This window comes from Mustela nigripes, chromosome 8 (assembly GCF_022355385.1).
Source record: "Mustela nigripes isolate SB6536 chromosome 8, MUSNIG.SB6536, whole genome shotgun sequence".
Classification (NCBI taxonomy): Eukaryota; Metazoa; Chordata; class Mammalia; order Carnivora; family Mustelidae; genus Mustela; species Mustela nigripes.
Window position 1 is genome coordinate 53,348,566 of NC_081564.1, and position 24,812 is coordinate 53,373,377.

The following is a 24,812-nucleotide window of genomic DNA, read 5'->3' on the forward strand; positions in this document are numbered from 1 at the left end:
AATAAAGCTTGAAATCAGGTAATGTGATGCCCCCAGTTTTATTTTTGTTTTTCAACATTTCCTTAGCGATTTGGGGTCTCTTCTGATTCCATACAAATTTTTGGATTATTTGCTTCAGCTCTTTGAAGAATACCAGTGGAATTTTGATCGGAATGGCATTAAAAGTATAGATTGCTCTGGGCAGTATAGACATTTTAACAATGTTTATTCTTCCAATCCAAGAGCATGGAATGGTCTTCCATCTTTTTGCGTCTTCTTCAATTTCTTTCATGAGTGTTCTGTAGTTCCTCAAGTACAGATCCTTTACCTCTTTGGTTAGGTTTATTCCCAGGTATCTTATGGTTCTTGGTGCTATAGTAAATGGAATTGATTCTCTAATTTCCCTTTCTGTATTTTCATTGTTAGTGTATAAGAAAGCCACTGATTTCTGCAGATTGACTTTGTATCCTGCCACGTTGCTGAATTGCTGTATGAGTTCTAGTAGTTTGGGGGTGGAGTCTTTTGGGTTTTCTATATAAAGAATCATGTCATCTGCGAATAGAGAGAGTTTGACTTCTTCATTGCCAATTTGGATATCTTTTTGAAATTATAGGATCTAAAGTTGTTCAATAAGATATTCCATTAACATTCCAAACATTCTAAGTCTTGAATAGTTGGAAAGTACTTCAGTGACATCATCCCCCTCAAATGAATCTAGACGAATACAGTAAGTCTTATTGATGTAATGTCAGTGTCAGAATAAAACCATGTTACAGATTGAGCAAAGGGCCACCTCTAGCTAATTGAGACTTTTGGTGTGTAATAGAAAAAACCACCTCTCATAATTTGTCACAACACAATAAAATATCCTCTTTCAGGGTAGCCTTATGCAGAGCAAACCTCCCACAACCAGCTAAAGTGACACTTCTAGGGATGCTTTGGTGGCTCAGTTGGTTAAGCGTCTGCCTTTGGTTTGGGTCATGATCCCAGGGTCCTGGGATTGAGCCCCGCATCGAGCTCCTTGCTCATCAGGGAGCCTGCTTCTCCCTCTGCCTACCACTGCCCCTGCTTGTGCTCTCTCTCTAGCTCAAATAATAAATAAAATCTTAAAAAAAATTAAAGTGACCCTCCTAGTCTTATTTTCTTAATCTAATCATGGCTTTATATTTTCCAGGCTGTGGGATATCCAAATTTAAATAATGTTAACTTGCATTTAACTTCTATTATTTGTAATATATAATGTTAAACAGGAATTTTCTTGTTCTTCTGGAATTTTAGCTAAAGCTCCAAGCTGAGGACAGTGGGGTAGAAGTATACCTATTGTAAAGAGAGTGCTAGACACAATATCAGAGGATTTAGTGAGAGACGCCAGATGGCCCTGGACCGTCCCCCAACAGCTAATATAGAAAATAGCTCAAGTCATTTGAAGGAGCATTAATTAAATGGATTTTATAAAACTGGATAGAGCTCTGCTACATCTTCTCTATCTTAGTGAAGGGAAGTACAGTCTCAGTGAGAGGAAGACTAGAGAGAAACACTAGAGAAGGGTGGAATTTTTCCCAGGAAGGAAACCTGTTGTCTCACACACTGTTAGGAGGCATACACACGCACACACACACACACACACACACACACACACAAACATATACATGATATATACTCTCTAAATAGTTATAACTAGATAATAACTATATATAAAGTTGTAAGTAGATAATAGATATATGGTTAACATCATTGTATAACTAGATAACATACACCATACAAAACTAGCAGCTGGCCTTCTGCCTCCCAAAGATTGTGATGTTGTGACTATGATAGTAATAGGTGAGACAACTTTGACCTCTTTTTCTCCTTGTCTTAACTTGCATTTAACTTTGATCCTGGGGCACCTAGAAAAAGAAGAAGGAAATGGAGGATGAGTAAAATCAGGAATCTCTTTGCTAATGAAGTTTTTTGAGCGGAGACTTATGTGTAGCCTGGGGAGAGCAGGCTACATTAGACCTCATATCTTTAAGCCTGAAAATGAGACTGTATAAATACTTGGAGGTGACCCAAGAAGCTATGTGTTCTAGTAAAATATTGTCCAGAAATGAGAAAGGGAAATTGGTCAGAAATGTGTAAGGCAATATTAGGAGAATAAAGTTATTTCTTGATTGTTTCATGCTGATTTCTGCCTTTTGAGTAAACCACTTACCTATTTTAAAGAGAGAAGAGGGCTTTTCTATTTTTATTAAAATTATTTCTAAGAATTTTTATTTATCTTTATAAATTTTTATTTATCTTTTATTTATTGGACACCTGGTGTAGCCTAGGTAATCTTCTGGGCACTTGGGGATATGTTAGTGAACATAAAAAACATTAAAATGATGACAATCCCTGCCTTTCAGAGTCTATATTCTGGGTTGGGGAAGGGAAGAGAAAATGACATTACACAGTATAATATATTTTCCATAGGGGGAAATAAATTAGAGTGGGTGGTGGGAATAGAGAATATGGTGGGAAAAGCAGTAAAGAGTGTGTTATTTGAAGGTTTATGTCCCCTCAAATTCATATATTGGAATCCTAAGGTTCAGTGTAGTGGTATTGGGAGATGGGCTCTTTGAGAGGTGCCTAAGTTACAGCATTGGAGCCTCATATATGGAATCCGTGTCCTTACAAAGACACCCCACCGGAGCTCCCTGGCCCCTGCCTGCCGTGTGAGGGTGCAGCGAGAGAGAAGCCCGCAATCCAGAGGGGGCCTGTCACGATCACACTGGCACTGTAATCGAGGCCTCTACTCTCCAGACTGTGGAGAATGAATTTCTGTGCTTTACAGGTTACCCAGCCTGGGGTATTTTGATAGAGCAGCCCAAATGGGCTAAGGCCATGAGTCAAGTGTCAAGTGTATGAGGAGGTGAGCCATGCGGTTGTCTGAGGGAAGAGCGCTGCAGGCACGGAAGAGAATTCAGGCAGAGGCTCTGAGGCAGAGGGCTTGCCAGAGTGTTTCAGGACCCCGTTCCTTAAATTGCTCCAAATGCTCAGAACTATTAAGAAACCTGTCCAGGGTGTGAGATGCAACATACTTCATGCAGTGGAGCCTGAAAATGAAGGCGAAGGACGCTCTTTTGGTGGAAGACACACTGTGCTTTCTCTTTGCTGGGCCTCTGTGGCGTCTTGGGGGCACAAGTGCTAGAGTGTGCCCGGGGGGAAGACCGGGCTTGTAGAGCTGCCTTTGCTTTGAACATAAATCTCCTGTTCCTAATAAACCCATGGCAGTCATTTCAGGGAATTCTTTTCCATTTCTGTAATCTTCCTAGTCCTCCTTCCGAGCTACCCCAGCTATTTATTCCTTGAACCACCAAAGACCTTTCCTGATAGAGGTCTGAGTACTGTCTCTTTCCCTGACTGGAGATTCTACTGTTGTCACGTGGCCAGTTCTTTGTCATTTGGGTTTTGTCTCCACTGTTACCTCTCGAGAGATTTTTCTTCTCACCCCAGTTACTCTACCTCCTCGTCTTGGCATAATTTTCTTAGTGCTTGTATGTGTGTAAAATTGTTGTGCTTATTTTATGTGGTTCCTTGTCAGTCTTTTGCTAAAATGTAAAATAAAACAATTTTTTTTTTTTTTGGTCTTGTTCGTTGCCATGGATCTGCAGTGTACTACAACAGAGTAAGTCCTCAAAAAAACGCACTCATTGCAGAATGGATCATTTATATAAGAAGTAACGTTTATTGTATATTTCCTATATGCTACAAATAGTATTAAGTACTGTTCTATGGATCTCCTATTTAAAATATCTTACCAACACTATTGTATTTGTTTCATAGGGAGATTTTAGCCAAGTAATTTACCCAGCATGCTCAGCTGCTTAGTTCCTTCTTTCTCTGACTCTGCAACCTTGCCCTTACCCATCACCTCACACAGTTATTAAGATGCCTCTGCACCGGTCCCCAATCTTCTGCAGATCAGCACATTAGAAGAGGGGGGGTTTTAACACTTGTTGGGCAGTGGTCAGACCCATTTATTTGGGGAGGTGAGGAGCATTGGGAATGGTGTGTAGAAGATCTCAGAGATTGGTGCCCTCAGGCTGAATTTAGCTCAGAGTCATCTTTGTTTTGCTTGGTACTTTGTTTAAAAACAGGAAAAATCACCTTAAAATCCGATTGTGTTGCATCTCTTGAGTACTTACTGCCTCCCCTCATGGGGTGTGTGCTTTTCTCACTTACTTCAGCCTCCCCCTTTTTCACTGTCTCACCCCAGTGTCCAGAAAAACATTGCCCATTTCTCAGGGGATCGTGAGGAGACCTGCAGCATATGTTCAAGCGACTGATGTGCACCTCGTTGCAGAAATCGAGTTAGACAACCCAAAACCCCATGGACAGTTAGCTTCTTTACTTGCAGGAGGAACACCCTCCAGCAAGAGAACAGGAATCACTATAATTCATGGGCCGCTGTACTGCCCGCCTCACGCACACGGCAGGTGCCAGAGTTTTGTGCGGAGCCCACTCTGCCCCAGACAGCTGAGCTCCTGCGCATTGTTTTCTCCACCTCCACCCACATTCTGATCTGCTTGGAAGCTGTCCCTTGTCTCCAGAGTCAGATAAATCCTGCTTTCTGGGAAGTGAACTGGAATCCGCAGGTTAGCCTGGAGTGACTGTGGATCAGTAACTGGAATCGAGATGCCGCTTTTGATAACTGGCCTGGGATGCTCCCCAGGTTTGCCGAGCAGCTCTCTATTTGAACTGCTCTGACTAGCCTCACAGGGAAAAAAACAACCTCCCAGCTTTTGCTGTATGCCCCTAGAAATGTTATTCAGGATCAAATAGAATGCATGTTTTTTTCAGAAGTAAAACAGAAAGGTATGCATATTTTAAATACACTTAAGACAATTATTTTATATGGTGGACATTTAGTTTTGGTCACCTATGGATACATTGCTTCATTTCAGCATTTAAAAAAATACTGTATTTAGGGGCGCCTGGGTGGCTCAGTGGGTTAAAGCCTCCGCCTTCGGCTCAGATCATGATCCCAGGGTTCTGGGATCAAGCCCCACATGGGGCTCTCTGCTCAGCGGGTAGCCTGCTTCCTCTTCTCTCTCTCTCTCTGCCTGCCTCTGCCTACTTTTGATCTCTCTCTGTCAAATAAATAAATAAAATCTTTAAATAAATAAATAAATACTGTATTTTAGAACTTGTCCAAGTTTCTGAGCAGGAAATACATATTTAGAAAACTATCATTGAATGGTCTCTATATTGATTAGTATTCCTCTACCACTACCTTGGCTCCATTTTGATGCTATGGGTTGTTGTTGCCATTATTAATATTATTATTATTATTATTTTAAAGATTTTATTTATTTATTTGACAGAGATCACAAGTAGGCAGAGGCAGGCAGAGAGAGAGAGGGTAAGGCAGGCTCCCTGTTGAGGAGAGAGCCCTATGCAGGACTCAATCCCAGGACCCTGAGTCATGACCTGAGCCAAAGGGGGAGGCCTGAACCCACTGAGCCACCCAGATGCCTCGTATTATTATTATTATTATTATTATTATTATTATTATTATTATCTCATCTCTGTCATGGTTTCTTTCTGTCCAACTACTAATTTGTCTATAGGACAGTCCTTTCAGCTATAAAAGTTGAGGACAGAATTTTTATCACTTTAATAATTATTTACCACAAGTACTATAAAAAGATTTGTCATCTTTATGATTCCAGGTTCTAGGTAGGCCCTTTGTTATTTTACCACTTTTTTTCTTAACCAGTATTTTCAAATATGTACCTACCCACCCTAACATAAAATGAATGCTTTTAAAATACCCACTTGGATTGCCAAGGGAAGAGGTTGATGAGCATGACGCATAGACTCCTAAAAGTTAATCATTCTTTGTGCAAGTTTTATTGTCTTACAGAGTGGGCAAAAATGGACTTAATTGTAATATAAGGCACCGTGTTGCCTCGTTGTGTTTTATTGTTGGACTGATGGGTTAATGTCTATAAAGTGCTCTGAGCTCTTCACCGGGCTGTGGAGATTTAATGCAGTTGTGTACACCTGGAGGAAAGAAAGGGTAAATGTCTTAAAAATTTATAGCACACATGTGCTCATCAAATACATTATTGACAGCAAGCTGAAGGCGAGGAGGAGGGCATTTTGCTCATTTTTGTAACCCTTGTCCCCCACCCAGTGCCTGCTACTTTATAAAAGCTCAGCAGATGTCAGAACTGAAGGGAAGTCGCTTGTGTTATCCTTAGCTAACAGTATCATTTGTAATGGATTTCCCAAGCCATCCGCTTTTCCATCCAATTCTAAATCTCATCTGAATAGGCCTTCTCGCATCTAAATGGCATTTAATTTTTTACTTCTATAATTATTTGATTGCTAAATCTTAGGATCTACAAGTTGGACATTCAACTAATACCCTTTGCAAATAAAATGACAGTGTTTCTGACAGCAGGGGATAAACGGGCAAGGCAGTATTTTAGGCGGTTATGACAACTTCTAGTCGAAGAACATTAATCAGCTAACTGAGTTGTTATAAAATTGGTCGAAATGACACAGAAGCCAGGAATAAAAATGTCTGATGCTGTCTGTGGTCAGCCTTTTAACCTTCCGAGGAGTTTTAGCATCCCTGTAACTGTGAATTTAATGTCTCTTCAGTTTCACGTGCTGAAGACCCTTTTTATTACAGGTAATTTTCTGTGTAAAGCGATCCACCGGATAAGCTGTATTTCAGAACTTTTAAATGTCTTTTATTACATTATCATCACCGTGGTTGTTTCATTTATGAAACACAAAGCACTCCCATTTGCAGAGATTTATTCTCGTCTCCATTTTTTTTTTTTCTTCCTTCCTGGATTTGCCAGAACACCGTCATGTTCGTGTACTGAAGGTTAATGCCCAAAGTCAAGCAGACAGAAGCCAAGTGCTGCAAGGTTTCCAAGATTAGGACTGATTCCCTTCACAGAAATAAATGATTCCTGCCATGTTCAGTGATTCTTTGCAGCGCTCCCCACGGCTGAGCGAGTGCGTCAATACCGTAGTCCTTACCTGCCGTACATACTGACGACACTCGGTGTTAACTTGATTGACCGAGCAGTGCACTGGAGAGGATGCACCTGCAAGAGAAGTGCAGACACATCTATTTTTATCCCGGTCTCGAAACATTTATTTTACATTTCTTTCACTTGGGAGTCATGGTTTCAAGTTGCATGGGCTCCCAGGCCACAGGGCTAAGGTAGAACAGACCTGTAAGCGCTGCTTTGTTTTCAGAATTAGACTCAAAATGGGCTCAGGTAGCTGCCCTTTGCCAAAGCCCGACCATCTGCTTTTGAGGGAAAATGACATGAAGATGACTATTGAGAATCAGGACAAATTAGTGACTCTGTGGAATTTAAGTCTCTTAAGAGGTTGTATCTAATGATGGGCGAATGGATCATTTAATTCAATTAGGAGAAATCATGTTGGCTATATTTTTACGTTACATTTTATTATCATGTTTTGTAGGCTTTGAGGCAGCAGCAGAAGAGAAGAAATGGAGTCTCAATGATGGTAAACAAGACTGTTCCTCGTGTTGTTTTGACACCATTAAAGGTGTCTGATGAGCAGTCGGATTCGCCTTCAGGTAAAGAGCTAAAATACTGTATGCTTGGCCAGTTTCTTCCCGGAGGAGACTTCTTCACTGAGAGAGATGTCACGACTTTTCTCTGCAACCGAATAATATTTCTACTTGAGGTTTCAGTTTAAATTTTTTTTTATATACTTTTGACTCTTTCAGTGAGTCCAAACTAATAGGGCATTTCGCTCTCAAGAGAATAAAAGGCACCAGTGCGCTCATCATCAAAGGACTTCATTTGCTAATGTCAATAGGTGTAAGGAAATGTGTGGTACTGCTCCGTGGATTTTTTTGTTGTTGTTGCTTTGGCTTTTGTTTGAATGTTGAACTTTAATGGTGGACCACATGCTGATGTGTAGTGCCATCAAAAGCAGTTCTTCCGTGAGTGTGAATTTGTTTTTCAGTCTTCTGCTGCAAAAATCAGCCATCCTTTATTAGTTTCTGTGTTCTGGGAACATTCTTCTCACCTCAGTGCAACCCTGACCTTTTCTTCTAATTTACCTTCTGTCACTTTATCAGCTGTGTACCATTCTATTTATTACAGATTGATGTTTGCATTTTCTGGTCCTATTTCAATGTTAAGTTATTTAGAAAGGTATGATCTCTCCTGGTCTTCAAGCTTCTCCTCTTCCTTCATGTTTCTGTCTCCATCTTGCATCATCTCTAAATGGTGTAGAATTGTCGAAGCTTATCCGTGTGTTTTTACAAAGGATCTGAGTGTTTCTTTTAAAAGCTATCAGATCAGTGAAAGTGTTTTTGACTTCACTATTAGGCCATCTGTTCTTGCTTTTTGTTCTGTTTGATTGATTTATTGGGCTTTTCTCTTTATATCCAGCAGAGGAATCAGATTGTGGCCAAAGGTAGTGAATTAACTTATAGAAAAGAAGATTATATCTATGGTTTTTGAAATAATTTTAGATTTTTTCTTTTCAAGGACAGCAAGAGGAAGATAATGACATAATAACTATTTCCTTTTTTAGGATCCGAATCTAAAAATGGTGAAGCAGACAGTTCAGATAAAGAAATGAAACATGGGCAGAAATCTCCCACTGGAAAACAAACAAGTCAGCACTTAAAGCGATTAAAAAAGTCTGGTTTGGGTGAGTGTTCAATAGACTATGTCATTTCACATTTTAGAGATTTATATCTTTTTCAATGAAATGATGGAAAATTCTTAGAACATTTTTTTAATGGTTAAACAGGGAAACTTAACAGTCTTTCCAGTTTATCCAAACCAAAAAAGATACCAAATAAGAAAATACAGTTCCAACAGATTGGGCTTAAGCATACTGCTGAATTTATAAGTGATATTATTGGGTACAGATAGGAGATTTAAAGTGATCAGTGTAGTCAAGAAATGATCTGCCAAGTCATGGTTTTATCTACTGTGCCATATTTTGTTGCTGCAACTGGGCTTCAGTTTATCAGAATATACTGTATTGGAGGAAAAAAAATGCAACTTTTGGGAAAGAGTTCATTCAGCCATCAAGGACATTGTCACTGGGGTCTGTTGCCGTAAAGCTGCTCTGCTTTGCTTTTTATCTGTGCTGCTTGAAATATTCAGTAGTGCTTGTCGGAAGAATAGTGTAAAATTGCCGAGAAGTATAGGAGGCACATTCCCCGGGTCCTGCAAGTCAGCACCAGGTTTTCTTCTGCCGATTTCCTTCCTGGTCATTTGCCTCAGTAACTCAACAGCAGCATTCAGGGAAAGCGTAACATGAGAATTAGAGACAAAAATAAACCTGTCCAGAGCTGAACATTGTAGTTCTCTCCCGAACCTGCCTTCCTGGATGTCTGGACCTAATGGCTTCACATCTCTCTCTCATCTGGTCCACCTCCAAGGAAGGGTCATGATAATGACTGGATCATTGTAACGTTTTGTAAAATGGTTGATAGAAACTCAAAATCACTGACCTGAACTTTATTATTGGTTCTGCCACTTACTTTCTTGGCAACTGAGGGTAATTCTTATATGCAGTTCATCTGTTTATAAAATTCAAGTGAGAGTTTTACTTAATTTCTCCCTCTCTATCTCTCTTTCTCTCTCCCTCTGTCTCTCTCTATGTATATAGTAAAGGTTTACTATATACTAGATATAAAAGTTTACTGATTGCCTATTGTATACCAGGAATTTTGCTAAACCCTGGGAGCATGCTTTCAATAAAAAGTCTTTGAATAGGATTTATATATCCTTAGATAAGATCTCTTTAGGAAAGCAGAATTTATATTTGTTTTATATTCTTAGTGGGTAGCATAATTACCTCTTTTGCATTATTTCCAAAGCTAAATAATTTTATAATATTTTGTGTAGCCCAAAATGCATGAATGTGTGTTTTATATAACCTCACTTATATATATGTTGTTATGTTTTTTCCTAGTCTTTTGGGGGTTGAAAAGTAAGTACTTTAATAGGAGTAGCTTCTAAAATAGAAAACTATAATGGGAAAGTGATATGTAAAGAATGTACTAAAAAATGCCATGTTATGATACCCTAAGTAATTTAAAAGTCAGTGACCTTCAGTTAAAAATGACCTACTACCAACGTCAGTAAAATCAATGCCATATCATGAGTTTAAAAAAAAATTCAAGGCACAGGGGCCTCCTTATGTAATTACTTGGCTAACTTCAGGATTGGGAGTCAAGAAGAGTGTGTATTATTCCTCCGGATCCTGCCAGGTATTCAGGTCTTTAGGCAAGAGCTCTTGTCTTCTAACCACCGTAACCTAGAAGCCCTGCGTGGCAATAACTATCTAACATGTTAAAAATTGTATTGTCAGATTATTTCAGCTGACTTGTTAGCAAATTAAAAAGTCGATAAAGGAGACCACTGTGTTCATTTTAACCTAAACTTTTAAGAGAAAAAAGAGACTGCAAAGTAAAGGAATAATGAAGCTACTTTAATGAAGGGATGTAGAAGTGATATCATATTTACTGCCCATATTTAATGCAGTGGTCTATGCCTTTTGAGATAAATTATCTCATTTAGTACTGCTACAATTATGTACAGTAGAGTTACTTTCATTTTTCAGCTGAAGAAATTGAAGCCCAGAGGGTGTCAGGGAAGTTTTCTGTAACTGACATGGCGAAGACACTAGTCAGGGTATAGCTAGCCCTGAAGTGTAGACGATTACCTTGGGGTTCTGAATGTCACGTCATCCAGCCCTCAGTATGGACCTGCAGACATCACAGAGGAGCAGTAGACCCTCTGTCACGTGACGAGTCCACCACATTCGTTAAAATGCAGGTTCTCTAGTTACATGGAGAAGGGCGAGCTAGCAACTCTAAGATTTCCTGTCTATCCTGTAAAATCAGGCAGATGGAGGAAGATGTGACTTAAAATAAGTCCATTAAGTTTAAAAAAAAAAAAAAACTGCCAAGAGAAGCTGAAGGTGATTACCGGGAAGCAATGGGACTGATGCCCAAGTAGCAAGCAACGGGGGGAGTGACTTATTCTGCACCGAGGAAGTCCGTGGTGCTTAGGTAGCGTTCAGTAGAGGCCCAGCACTGTAAAATAAAAAGCGAAAAAAATGGAAAAATGAAATGAAAAAAAGAGTCTTAAATGTAACCATTTCTAGACAACACCCCATATATCTTTTAGAAAGTACGGTATTTGATGTTCTGTGACCTTATGAATCTTACAGAGTAAAAGAATCTCAATACTGTGAAGCATTTTCAAATCAGAATGGTATTTAAGATTCCTTGAGGCATATTTATTTACATTTTGCTCTCCCCTCTTTGCCATTAAGTTGGTAATTCCTTGGGTACAGTGACCTTCCTGTCTGTCTTTGAGGTCCTACCTGCACCCATTATGTCCCTCTCGTTTAGTAAGAGCTGAATGAGTTGTGAATGCATTGTGTTTAGGTAGCTGAGGGGGTAAGTTTGGATGAATGAGACATCCTGTAGGTTTCAGCATGCTTACACATCCTTGAATAAAAATGGTCCTGTGCTTCTAGGAAGGGTCATTCTTGTATAGCAGCAGACACAGCAAAGAAAGATGAACCAGCTAACACCCAGTAGCCAGCCAGACAGGGAGGGCTGTTTCTCCCTGGCATTCACCCCATCAGGGTCAGATATTTTAATTCATACAGTTTTAGAAATGTGCTCTGAGCCATCATTGCCTTCTCTAGGTAGAGGTCCCTGTATAGAACTCCTAACCTGTTGAAATCATTCTGAAACAAAACAAATGGTGGAATCTTTTCTAACTGACATTGGTAACACTGAAACTAAATGCAGTAAAAATCAGAGGTTAGGGTGTAAGTCTAAATTGTCATCCTTACTGTGAGATTTCCCTAACAGGATATAAAATACTTCTCGTTGTCCTCCAAGTGCTTCCTTTTGGTCTATGGCAATTCTCAGTCAAATTGCAGGCTACTCACTTTATTCAGGTAGAGATTTCACTTGGGTCTGGAACCTCATGCATTGTAGCCAAGGGCCTGGGGTGCTTCCCTGGGGAAACTGCTGGAAGAATGCACTACAAACCTCCTTCAGGTCCCTTCACATGCCAGCTTCCCTGGAGAGGGTGAGGAACACACAGTAAAAAATTACTGGGGGCGCCTGGGTGGCTTAGCTGGGTAAGCGTCCAACTCTTGGTTTCAGCTCAGGTCATGATCTCAGGGCCATGCACTCAGCGGGAAGTCAGCTTGAAGAGTCTCTCCCTCTGGCCTCTCCTCACTTGCTCTCTCTTTCTCTCTCTCTGTAAAATAAATAAATAATTCTTTCTTAAAAATTTATTGAAGATTTGTTTCCCTCAATCATTCTAGTCCTTCTGATGGTGATCTTGAAACTTTTACGAGAAATCTATCACTAAGCATGGGAACCCGTTACTTCTAACATAGGTTTTTGTTTTGTTTATTTTCTTTGGTTTGGTTGTTTTTGTCCAGGCTTACGTATGAAAATTATGAGCCTATTTTTCTGAGTGGCTCTCTGATTGAATAGACATGGTAACAGAGTGAGTGGGTGCCATTGAATAAAATAATGGGTCTAAAGACTGTTTCTCTAATGATATTAAAATAAAAATAGGTCTGTCACCCATTTTTACATCATACATAGTAGAAACACTGTTCTGATAAGCATACAAACAAATGCTAACAATATCTACTGGGCTCTTTTATTGTCAGAGGGCTTGCAAATTAGTATCATAGTAAATATTAGATCACCAAGTAATCAGGCAGTAGAAACCCCAGCTGGTGAGATGAAAGGTTGGTGACAGCTGAAAATTGGGTTTGAAGTACGGGTTTTCTTGCCTCATCAGTTGTTTCATAGCCTCTCTCCTGGCCTGAGCAAAAGATGGAACTCATTTAAAACTTCCCCTATGGAGCTTTCTGTGCTAACCCTGGCTATATTATCATCCCACGGTCTTAGGGCACTTAGAGGATGGGTTGTAAACATTGAAAAAAAAAAAGCTTAATTATATTCTCTCCTTCTACTTGTTTTGTATTAATTTCTCACATTTTCCCCTAACTGAAATATAAGTTCCTTCAACTGGGGGTCATTGACCTAAACCAGTTTTTAATTATGCTTCTTCCTACATGATCACACAGTAGGAGTTTAAAAAGTACTTGTTAAACAAATCTAGTCTTCTAATGGATTATCTCTGAGAGGTTTTTGATAAAAGTCTTTACTGAGCCCAACTCCTAGGATTCATTCCAGTGTATTTTATTGGTTTAATCTTTTTGTAGTGAAGACTTACAATTTTGCTGGTTTCATAAAATGTTACAGACTTTTAAAATAAATCAATGAAGGAAAATTAAAATAAAATTCGAATAATGTCCCTAAATCCTATCATCCAAAATAATTTGCACAGTGTTATATAAACATGATTTGACATCTTTTTTTATAATCATGTGCATCTAACTCTCAGTGCTCATCACAAGAAGGGCCCTTCTTAATACCCTCACCCATCTAGCCCATCCCCTGCCTACCTGCCCTCCAGGAACCATCAGTTTGTTCTCCGTAGGTAAGAGTCTCTTGTGGTTTGCCCCCCCACACACTTTTTTCTTTTCCTTATGTTCATCCTTTTTGTTTCTGAAATTCGACATATGAATCAAATCATATGGTATTTGTATTTCACTGACTAAATTATTTTGCTTAACATAATGACTCTGCTCCATCTGTGTCATGGCAAATGGCAAAATTTCATTCTTTTAGATAACTGAGTAATAGTCCATTATGTATCCGTGCCACTTCTTTATCCATTCATCATTTGATTGACATTTGGGCTCTTCCCATTTTTTGGCTGTTGATAATGCTGCTGTAAACATCGGATTCACATGCCCCTTTGAATCAGTATTTTTGTATCCTTTGGGTAAATTCCTATCGGTGCAATTGCTGGGTCATAGGGTAGTTCTATTTTTAACTTTTGAGGAACCTCCATACTGCTTTCCATAGTGGCTGTACCAGTTTGCTTTTCCACAAACAGTGTGAAGAGGGTACCCCATCAGCTACAGCTGCTGTCAAAGAGGTTGCTGCCTGTGTTCTTCTCTATGATGTTGATGGTTTCCTGTCTTACAGTTAAGTCTTCATCCACTTTGAATTTATTTTTGTATGTGGTGTAAGAAAGTGGTCCACTTTCATTCTTCTGCCTTTGGCTGTTCAGTTTTCCCAACACCATTTGTTGAAGGGACTTTTTTCCCATTGGATCGTCTTTCCTGTTTTGTCAAACATTAGTTGACATTATACTTGTGAGTCCATTTCTGGGATTTCTATTCTGTTCCATTGATCTATGAATATGTTTTTGTGCCAGTACTGTACTGTCATGATGGCTACAGCTTAGTAATAGAGCTTGATGTCTGGAATATTGATGCTTCCAGCTTTGCTTTTCTTTTTCAAGATGGTTTTGGCTATTCAGGGTCTTTTGTGATTCCATTCAAATTTTAGGATGGATTGTTCTGTTAAAAATGCTGGTGGTATTTTCATAGGGATTACATTTAGTGTATAGTATAACATTAGTGTAGCATAGTATAGCATTAAATGTCTATACTGCTTTGGGTAATATAGACATTTTAATGATATTTTTTCTTCTAATCCATGAGCATGGAATGTTTTTCCATTTATTTGTGTCATCTTCAATTTCTTTCATAAGTGTTATAGAACACTTAGTTTCTATTGAACACTTATATAGCATTAGACTTTTTAAAATAGTTTATTTATTTGATAGACAGAGATTACAAGAGAGGCAGGCAGGGAGAGAGGAGGAAGCAGGCTCCCCGCTGAGCAGAGAGCCCAATGTAGGGCTCGATCCCAGAACCCTGAGACCATGACCTGAGCCGAAGGCAAAGGCTTTAACCCACTGAGCCCCTAGACTTTTTAAGTACAAATCTTTTACCTCTTTGTTTAGATTTATTCCTCAGTATCTTTTTGTTTTGTGCACAATTGTAAATGGGATCAATTCCTCAATTTCACTTTCTGCTGCTTCATTATTGGTGTATAGAGATTCTACAGATTTTTGTATGTTGATTTTATAACCTGTGAATTGACTGAAATAATGTATCAGTTCTAGCAATTTTGGGGGTGGTCTTTTTTTTCGAAGATTTTATTATTTGAAAGAGAGAGTGCGAGAGGGGAGAGGGGCAGAAGGACAAGCAGACTCCCCCACTGAGGAGGGAGCCCAGTGTGAGGCTGGATCACAGGACCTGAGGCAAAGGCAGACACTTAACCAACTGAGCCACCCAGGTACACCTTGATGGAGTCTTTTGGGTTTTCTACATAGAGTATCATGTCATCTGTGAAAAGTGAAAGTTTGACATCTTCCTTGCCAATTTGTATGACTTTTATTTCTTTGTGTTGTCTGAGTACTGAGGCTAGGACTTCCAGTACTATGTTAAATAACAATGATGAGAGTTACCCAGTATAATTCTCAGGAACATCCCTCTGTTATTCCTGACCATAGTAGAAAGCATTTAGTTTTTTCCCATTGAAGGTGATTTTTAGCTGTGGGTCTTTTTTATATGGTTTTTATAATGTTGAGGCATATTCTATTGGTTTCTACTTTGGTGAGAGTTTTTTATCAAGAATAAAGAGGTGCTTCATGTCAGATTCTTTTTCTGCATCTATTTAGAGGATCATATGGTTATTATCCTTTCTTTTATTAATGTGGTGTATCATGCTGATGGATTTGCAGATATTGAACCACCCGTGGAGCCCAGGAATAAATCCCACTTGATCTTGGTGAATAGTTCTTTTAATGTACTATTGAATTTGATTTGCTAGTATCTTATTGAGAATATTTTCGTTCATGTTCATCAAGGATATTGGCCTGTAATTCTTTTTAGTGGGATCTCTTCTGGTTTTGAAATGAAGGTAATGCTGGCTTTGTAGAATGAGTTTGAAAGTTTTCCTTCCATTTCTGTTTTTTTGGAATAGTTTGAGAAGAATAGGTATTAATTTTTCTTTAAATGTCTGGTAGAATTCCTCTGGGAAGCCATCTGGTCCTGGTCATGGACTTTGTTTGTTGGGAGATTTTTTATTACTGATTCATTTCTTTTCTGGTTACTGTTCAAATTTCCTATTTCTTCCTGTTTCAGTTTTTGTAGTTGATATGTTTCTAAGGATTTATTCATTTATTCCAGATTGCCCAATTTGTTGGCATATAATTTTTCATAATATTCTTTAATACTTGTTTGTATTTCTGTGGTGTTGGTTGTAATCTCTCCTCTTCAATTTGTAATTTTATTTATTTGGGTCCTTTCTCTTCTTATAAATCTGCTAGGAATTTATCTATTTTATTAATTGAAAAACCAGCTTCTAGTTTCATTGATCTGTTCTACTGTTTCAGTTTTGTTGTTGTTGTTGTTTCTATCACTTATTTCTGTTCCAATCTTTATTATTTCCCTTCTGCTGGCTTTAGGTTTCATTTGCTGTTTGTTTTCTAGCTCCATTAGGTGTAAGGTTAGTGTGTGTATTTGAGACTTTTCTTCCTTCTTGAGGTAGGCCTGTATTGCTGTATACTTCCCTCTTAGGACCACTTTTCTTGCATTCTAAAGGTTTGGGGCCATTTTTGCTTTCATTTTCAATTGTTTCCATGTATTTTTTTTTTATTTCTTCTTTAACTTCCTGTTTAACCCATTCATTGCTTAGTAGGATGTTCTTTAGCCTCTATGTATTTGTGGTCTTTCCAATTTTTTTCTTGTGTTTGACTTCAAGTTTCATAGCATTATGGTCAGAAAATATGTATGGTATGATCTCAGTCTTTTTGTATTTGTTGAGGCCTGATTTGTGACTCAGTATGTAATCTCTTCTGGAGACTGTCCCATGTGCACTCGAAAAGAATGTATTCTGCTTTTTTAGGATGAAATGTTCTGAATATAGCTTTGAAGTCCATCTGGTCCAGCATGTCATTCAAAGGCATTGTTTCCTAGTTGATTTTCTACTTAGATGATCTGTCCATTGCTGTAAGCAGGGTATTAAATTGTATTAATATTAATGAGTTTTTTATGTTTGTTATTAATTGACTTATATATTCAGGTGCTTCCACATTGGGGACATAAATATGTACAATTCCTAGATCATCTTGTTGGCGAGACTCCTTTATTATGATATAGTGCCCTTCTCATCGTTTGTTACAATCTTTAGTTTAAAATCTAGTTTGTTTGATGTAAGTGTGGCTGCTGTGGCTTTCTTTTGATGGCCATCAGCATGATAGATGGTTCTCTATCCTATCACTTTCTATCTGCAGGTGTCTTTAGGTCAAAAATGAGCCCCTTGTAGGAAGCATATGGAAGAGTCCTTTTTTTTTTTTTTTTTTAAATCCATTCTGATACCCTTCATCTTTTGCTTGGAACATTTAGTCCATTTACAATCAAAGTAATTATTGATACATGTGAACCTAGTGCCATTGTATTATCTGCTAAGTCATTGTTTCTGGAGATTTTCTCTGTGATTTTCTAGTCTTTGTTGCTTTTGATCTTTCTTTTCCTCTCTAAATCCCCTTTAATATTTCTTGGAGGACTGGTTTAGTGGTCACGAACTCCTTTAGGTTTTGTTTGTCTGGGAAGCTCTTTATCTCTCTTTCTATTCTGAATGACAGCCTTGCTGGATGAAGTATTCTTGGTGGCATATTTTCCCCATTCAGCACATTGATTATATCACGCCACTCTCTTCTGGCCTGCCATGTTTCTGTGGAGAGATCTGCTGCTAACCTTATTTGTCTTCCTTTGGAATACAGTTAGGGATTTCTTATTGTTTTTTAGCATTTTTTCCTTATCTTTATATTTAGCAAATTTTACTGTGATATATCTTGATGTTTTCCTGCTTTTGTTGATTTTGATGGGAATTCTCTGTGCTTCCTGGAATTGGATGTCTGTTTCCTTCCCCAGTTTAGGGAAGTTTTTAACTATAATTTTCTCCAATAAACTTCCTGTCCCCTTTGCTCATCTTTTCTTCTTCTGGGACTCCTATGATGTGAGTGTTATGCTTTATGGAGTCACTGAGTGCCCTAAGTCTATATTCATGACCCATTATTTTTCTTTCTCTATTCTTTTCAGCTTCATTATTTTCCATAATTTTTTCTTCTATATTACTTATTTGTTCTTCTGTTTCTTCCATCCTTGTAGTCATTATATCCAATCAGTTTCACATTTCAGTTATAGCATTTTTATTTTTATTTTTTGGACTGACTAGTTTTTAATCTCTGTAGTGAAGGACTTCCTGGTGTCTTCTGTTTTTCTCAAGCTCAATTAGTGTCCTTGTGATTTTTTTTTTAAAATTCTGGTTCAGACATATTACTTATGTCTGTTTCAATAAGATTCCTGGTCATGACCTTTTCCTTTGTTTAGGATGAATTCCTCTATCTTGGCATTTTGTCTAGGTCTCTTGTCTTCTTCTCCGTGTAAGGAAAGCCTGTTATATTTCCTGCTCCTGAGAACAATAACTTTATTAAGAAGAGGTCATACACTGTCCAGAGTCTGGTACTTCAGGAAGTGTTTCTGGTGGATACTGTGTGCATTCTCCTGCTGTGTTTTGGTTACTCTTTCCCTCAGGTCAGTTCTCTGCAGAATTTCTACTTGCCTGCAGTGAGAAGTGTTTAGATCTTATCCAGGGTATGGCAAGTTTTACCCCACTGTTCGCTGGGCCTGCTTGTTAAAAGAGGCCTGATCCTATTTCCACTGGAGCTGAAGCTCTCCTGTGGTCAGTAGCCTTGGTGCTTTGGCAGGGGTGGGGTGTGTGCTGGTCTTGTGGGGGAGGTGCCTGTTGCTCTGGCTCTCAGACTCACCCTAGTAAAGTAGCACCTGCAGAGTGCAGTGAGGTTAGGCTTGGTGTAAGTGGCTCAAGCTTCCACTGTGGGTGCTGTGGTGCTCAGTGAAGTCTGTCCCATGTTGATGGGTTAAAATGGCATCAGCCTTCTCCTTTGTCCCCACGGAGGGACACCTACTGCTGTCCAAGAAGCCCTCACAGAAGAGCAACAAGTCTCTCCTCATGTGTCCGAGGCATCTCTCAGATTCCTGCCTTTGCTTCTTTTAGGTCTGGGCCATCTGCTTGCCCGGCACCACTGTGTATGTGTGTTTGATCTCAGGCATACTGGCTGTTTTAAAACTCCAAACTTTCGGAACCCAGTGCAGTGTGGACCCATGCGGTCCTCTCGGGAGGGTCTAGCTGCACTGGGGCTTGTGCCATGTTGTCCCAGAAGGGCGGTCACTCCAGTGCACAGGAGCTTACAGTGTAAAGGGCAGCATGAGTTCAAGTTAGATGCCCCCAGAACCCCATTGGGCTTCTGGTAATGGATAGGACAGTGCAGTGGCACCTGCTGGCTCTTTTGTCCCAAAAGGCAAAGCCACTTCTCCTAGATGCACTATAAGAAGGGAGAAAATTTCTCCCAGTATATTCTCAGACTGTACCATCTGTTCCCAGGCCTCTACCCCCCTCCTCCACAGGATCACCTTTACACCCACTAGGCTCTACAGCCATAGCCTACAACTCAAAAACTCCAGGGTTTAAGCTGTATGGGTTGTAAACACTCAACACAATCAGTCCCCTAGTTTCTCCAGTCAGTGGATTTGGGGATGAGTTTTCCTTGTGTGAGGCCCTGTGCTTTGCTCGCTGTCTCAGAAGTCTCTCTCTCTCTCCCTCCTCTCTCTCTGCAATCAAGGCTTCCTCCCCTCTGCAGCAGACACAGTCCTTTTCTTCCCTAGATCATATGTCCCATACCTGCTACGCTCCACACTTTGGCCTCTTCTCTCCTTCCAGTTGTGCAGCTTGTTCTGTTGGTCCTCAGATTGATTTCTTGGGTGTTCAGAATGATCCAATATTTCTTTAGCTGTGTTGGAGGAACGAGGCAAGCATAGGGTTCTACTACTCTGCCACCTTAACTCCATTTCTGGAGGCTGAAGGTCTGAGATCAGGGTGCCAGCAGAGTCAGGTGAAGGCCCTCTTCTGAGTCAGACTTTGCTTATTGTCACCTGGTGGAAAAAAGTGATTCGACATCTCTTATTGCATATCTATAGCCAGAGATCATCTTAGAAAAACTGTGTTCACCATTTTCATTGAAAGTACTAAGTTTAATTTTAGCTGAATAATAAAAAAGTAAAACCAAAAAAATAAAATTTCTGTACATTGCCACAAAATATATCCATATCTAAAATCCTCTCTAAAGGTATTAAAATATGCAAAACTGAAATAGTGATATTTTTGATACTCATTACAACATTGGACAATCTATTAGAAAGGATGTATGAATAAACACAATTACAGACACTCCTACCCCCATGTTTTTCTTAGCTTTATTATTTTTAAACATCAGGGTTGCTAACACTTATGTTCTGTTTTGTAACCATTATCTCCATAGTTCTTTAACCTCAGTGCTGTTTTTTAATGCATTCAATGCTACCCAATAGACTCATTATAGACTCATTCACTTCATTTGTGAAGTCTATGTTGAATCACATGTAGATGATTCGCTTTTGTCCTATGATTATTTTTTTCCCCTTAGACTGAATCTTTAAAGTCTGTTTTTCTCTGAGCTCTTTTAGAATCATTCCTCTCTAATTTCTTTGAGACAATGAAGAATTCTTTCATTTTGAACTCTTTTTGTATTTCTTTGGGTAGTTCCTCTTGTAACAAAAGACCCTGGTCTGCCTCTTGCATGGGCTTCTTCCTTCCAGGTGAGTATTATGTCTGTGTCTCTGTGTTTGTGTATTTTATGCATAAATCCTCTGTGGGTTCCCTTCTGGGAAATAGGAGCTTTTATTTTATTTCATTTAAGATTTTTATCCATTTATTTGACAGAGAGAGACAGCAAGAGAGAGAACACAAGTGGGGGCAGTGGGAGAGGGAGAAGCAGACTCCCCCTGAGCAGGGAGCCCCATGCGGGCCATCCGATCCCAGGATGCTAGGATCATGACCTGAGCCTGAGGCAGATGCTTAACGACTGAGCCACCCAGGTGCCTGAAATAGGAGTCTTTAAGCTTACAGACTACCTACCCATTGGTCAACAAGTACACCAAAGTCTGCAGCCTTCTCAGATGGGTGGTCTTTAAGTCCCTTGGGTCAAAATAATAGAGAATTTCCCTGACCTTGATTGGAAATATTCCCCATGATTTTTATCATGATTTTTATCATGAGGTCAGCCTAGTATCTTCTTGCATGGCATAGATTCTCACTGTGGTAATTTGGCAAGTGATCCTTCTCTGGACTTCAGCTACTTTATTCTCTCTGGTATCCAGGAATTAGATACTAAAATGACATCTTTTTCTTCCTCTGAATGCTGTAGGGAGATGAGGTACCAGCTCTAATGAGATAAGACAATCAGATATAATTGGATTGTTCTTAAGCCAATTAAGAGTAAGTGTGTAAGGATAATTAAAATGGGATTAAACACCCTGTGTGGCTACAAATTTAGCAATAAGTTCATCTGCTCTGTCTTTGTTCCAAAATTATGGAACATGTTATTGTTTAGTTGGACATCTTTGAAACAGATTTTCTTTTGGGTTTGTCATTAAAAATTATATGCCTCTCTGAATCTTCTTTTATCAATGATATTCTTAAAGATTTTGAACCATACTAAATAGTAATCTACAGCATAAGTACTGCTTTTCACATTGCTTACAATATATTTTTCAAAGTCTTACAATTTTCTTATTTCCCTAGCACTCCTCCTCAGTCAGAATAACTCTTGGTAAATGACCTCAGCTCCTTTATTTGAGATTATTTAGGCCATAAAGGAGAATTAAACAAATTTCTTTCCTATATTTCTCAACATTTCTGTCTCTAGGTTTTGCCTTTGCCTCCACTGCTGAGAAAAGAAGCTTCTCCCTAATTCTTCTCCCCTTATGTTTTTTTTTTTTTTTTAGTTAGGAAATACTTTAAACATATAGAAAAATACAGATACTAATAAAGCAAGACACCTGTGTTCCTATCTCCTTGACCAAACAAATGTTAGAGTTTGTCAGATTTGCTTTAGATTTTTTTTTTGATGATACGAGTTTTGTACTTTTTTTGTCATATTGGTTGGTGATTTTTTTTCTATTTTTTCTTTTTCTTTCTTTGGTTTTTGTTATGTTCCGTTAACCAAGGTATAGAGTACTTCATTAAGTTTTGATGTAGTGTTGAGTGATTCATTAGTTGCTTATAACACCCAGTGCTCATCACCACACATGCCCTCCTCAATTCCTATCACCCATTTACACCGTCCCCCACTTACTTTCAAAAAAACCCTCAGTTTGTTTCCTGGAATCCAGAGTCACTCGTGGTTTGTCTCCCTCTCTGATTTCTTCCCATTCAGTTTTCCCTCCCTTCCCCTGTGGTCTTCTGCACTGTTCCATATATGAGTGAAAAGATATAATAATTCTTTCTCTGCTTGACTTCTTTCACTTAGCACAATCCTCTCCAGTTCCATCCATGTGGATGTAAATGCTGGGTATTCATCCTTTCTAATGGCTGAGTAACCCTATTCCATTGTGTGTATGGACCACATCTTTATCCATTCATCTGTTGAAGGACATCTTGGCTCCTTCCAGTTTGGCTGTTGTGGACATTGCTTCTATGAACATTGGGGTGGATCTGCCCCTTCTTTTCACTGTGTCTGTGTCTTTGGGATAAATACCTAGTAGTGCAATTGCTAGGTTGTAAGGTAGCTTTATTTTTAATGTCTTGAGAAGTCTACAAAACTAAGAAGCAACCCATGGAATGGGAGAAGATAATTTTTTTTCCTCTTATACTGTTCTTGTTTGTCCTTATTTTGAGATAAGGTATATTAACTTGAAAAAGTGAATCGGAAATATTTCTTTATAAACCTATTCTCTAGAATATGTACAAAATGGGAGAGTTCCTTAACAAACTGGTAAAACTCATTGTTAGGGCAACTTATATATTCTGTATGTATGTGAAGTGGGGAAGATTCCTGTTTATCCATTTTTTTAAGTTTCTGCAAATTTATTCAGGTTTCCTATTTTAAATTAAATTTGAATATTTATAAACCTGAAAATAGTTGGTCTTCAAAGATATGGATAAAATCATAGTATTTTATTATGCCACTTAAAATCCATTTTTCATTATGTGCCATGTATACTATATCTAGAATTATGTCCCTACCTTTCATTCCTCTATATTTATACCAAGTCTTACCAGAGGTATATCTATTTCATTAGTCTAATACAAAAAAAACAAACAAACAAAAACCCCTTTTTTTGGTGTTGATGGTCTTCATTGTCCTTTTCTATTTCATGAATGTATGCTCTTATTTTTATAATCCTTCCTCCTTTCCCAAATTTTTCTTATTTATTAACTTCTTGATTCATACACTAATCCTTGAATTTTCAGTATTTTTTCCTACTGTGTAATGGATATACTTTATCTTTTATACTGAGTTGCATTTCACAAATTTTGGCATTGTCATTTAGAATCCAAATATTTTCTAATTTCTATTAAATTTTCTTCTCTTTAGCTTATGAAATACTTAGAAATGTGCTTTTGAGTGTCTAAATATACAAATGTGGGAGGATTGGAGAGTTGCTGTGTTTGTGTTATTGCTACCTAATTAGATGAAATTTAATACTGTTCATCATTATTTGTAGAGACTTGCTGGTCAGTTCTTGTGTGTTTTACTGTTCCTTGAGTGATGACAAACATTGCTTTTTAACAGCTCAGTGCAGTCCCTTATGTTTAATTCATTGGTTCAACAATGATTATTGAGTTGTTAAAATTCTCTTATTAAGACAAGTTTTTTGTCTGGTGTCTCAGTTTCTGGTAGAAGATGTTAAGACTTACCACTAGCATCATGTAATGGCACTTTCCCTTTTAAGTTCTCTCAGTTTCAAGTTTTTGAATGATATGCTGCTTAAAGGATTGCAGATTTAAGGTCATTTTATCTTCTTAGTGAATTCATCCTTTTATGATCTTTATCATCCCCAACAAGGTTTTCTACCTTTGTTTATGTTGTCTGATGTTAATATTGTTATATTATTTTGTTGTTTTGAGTCTCAGCCTACTACATGTTTATTTCATTTTCATCCATTCCTTATGATTTTTAAGTTTATTTCTTGTAAGCAGCATGTGGCTGGATTGTATTCCTTTTTAAATCTAGTATGAAAACCCATTTATTTTTATTTTTTTGACTTAATTTTTAATTTTTCCCCCTGCTTTTATTCCTTCCATTTGATGCATTGAGATTTCCATCCATGCACTTATTTGGAAATATCACTCTTTCTTGTTGCTTCTAATGGTCACCTGTAGAGCTTTAACCAAGCAAAGAACTAGTCTAAATCTCTCCTTCCCAAATGAGACCGGGCTTTGTGTAGCACTCTCCTTTCAGTCAGCTGTCCCATCTTACATGCATTATTTTCCATTTTATTTCCTCTTTATTTCTTTTATTTAACTTTCACTAGTCTTAGTATTATCCTTCAAAGCTAATATTTACTTGGACACGCTCTGATCTATTAGTCTCTTAGTTGACCATGGCTTCTGTAATCCATTTATTTCTTCTTTGATTTAATTTCTTCATTTGTTGTGAACAGCCACTAATGATTATTTTAGCAAGATTCTCTATTGAGTTTCCTTTTTTTTTTTTTTTTTAAGATTCTTTATTCATTTGAGAGAGAGACAGAGGACAAGCAGAGGGGAGAGAGAGAATCTCAAGCAGACTCCCTATTGATTGTGGAGCCTGACTAGGGCTCATTCTCAAGACCCTGAGATCATGACCAGAGCTGAAATCAAGCTTGACTGAGCCACCTCGGTTCCCCAATCCTGAAAATGTTCCTATATCATTGCCATCATCTAGATTGATGCTTATATTCTCTTGATCCTTTGAAGATAT

The 24,812-nt window shown here is 38.4% G+C and overlaps 1 protein-coding gene across 1 annotated transcript in view; it reads left to right on the plus strand.

Moving 5' to 3' along the window:
- The window catches only part of ASXL3 (ASXL transcriptional regulator 3), a 177,495-nt gene that overhangs the window by 90,010 nt on the left and 62,673 nt on the right, over positions 1–24,812 (plus strand). Inside the window, exons 6-7 of the mRNA XM_059410047.1 lie at positions 7,462–7,579; positions 8,551–8,670. Coding sequence (XP_059266030.1) covers positions 7,462–7,579; positions 8,551–8,670 — 238 coding nt within the window. The remainder of the gene's footprint in view (positions 1–7,461; positions 7,580–8,550; positions 8,671–24,812) is intronic.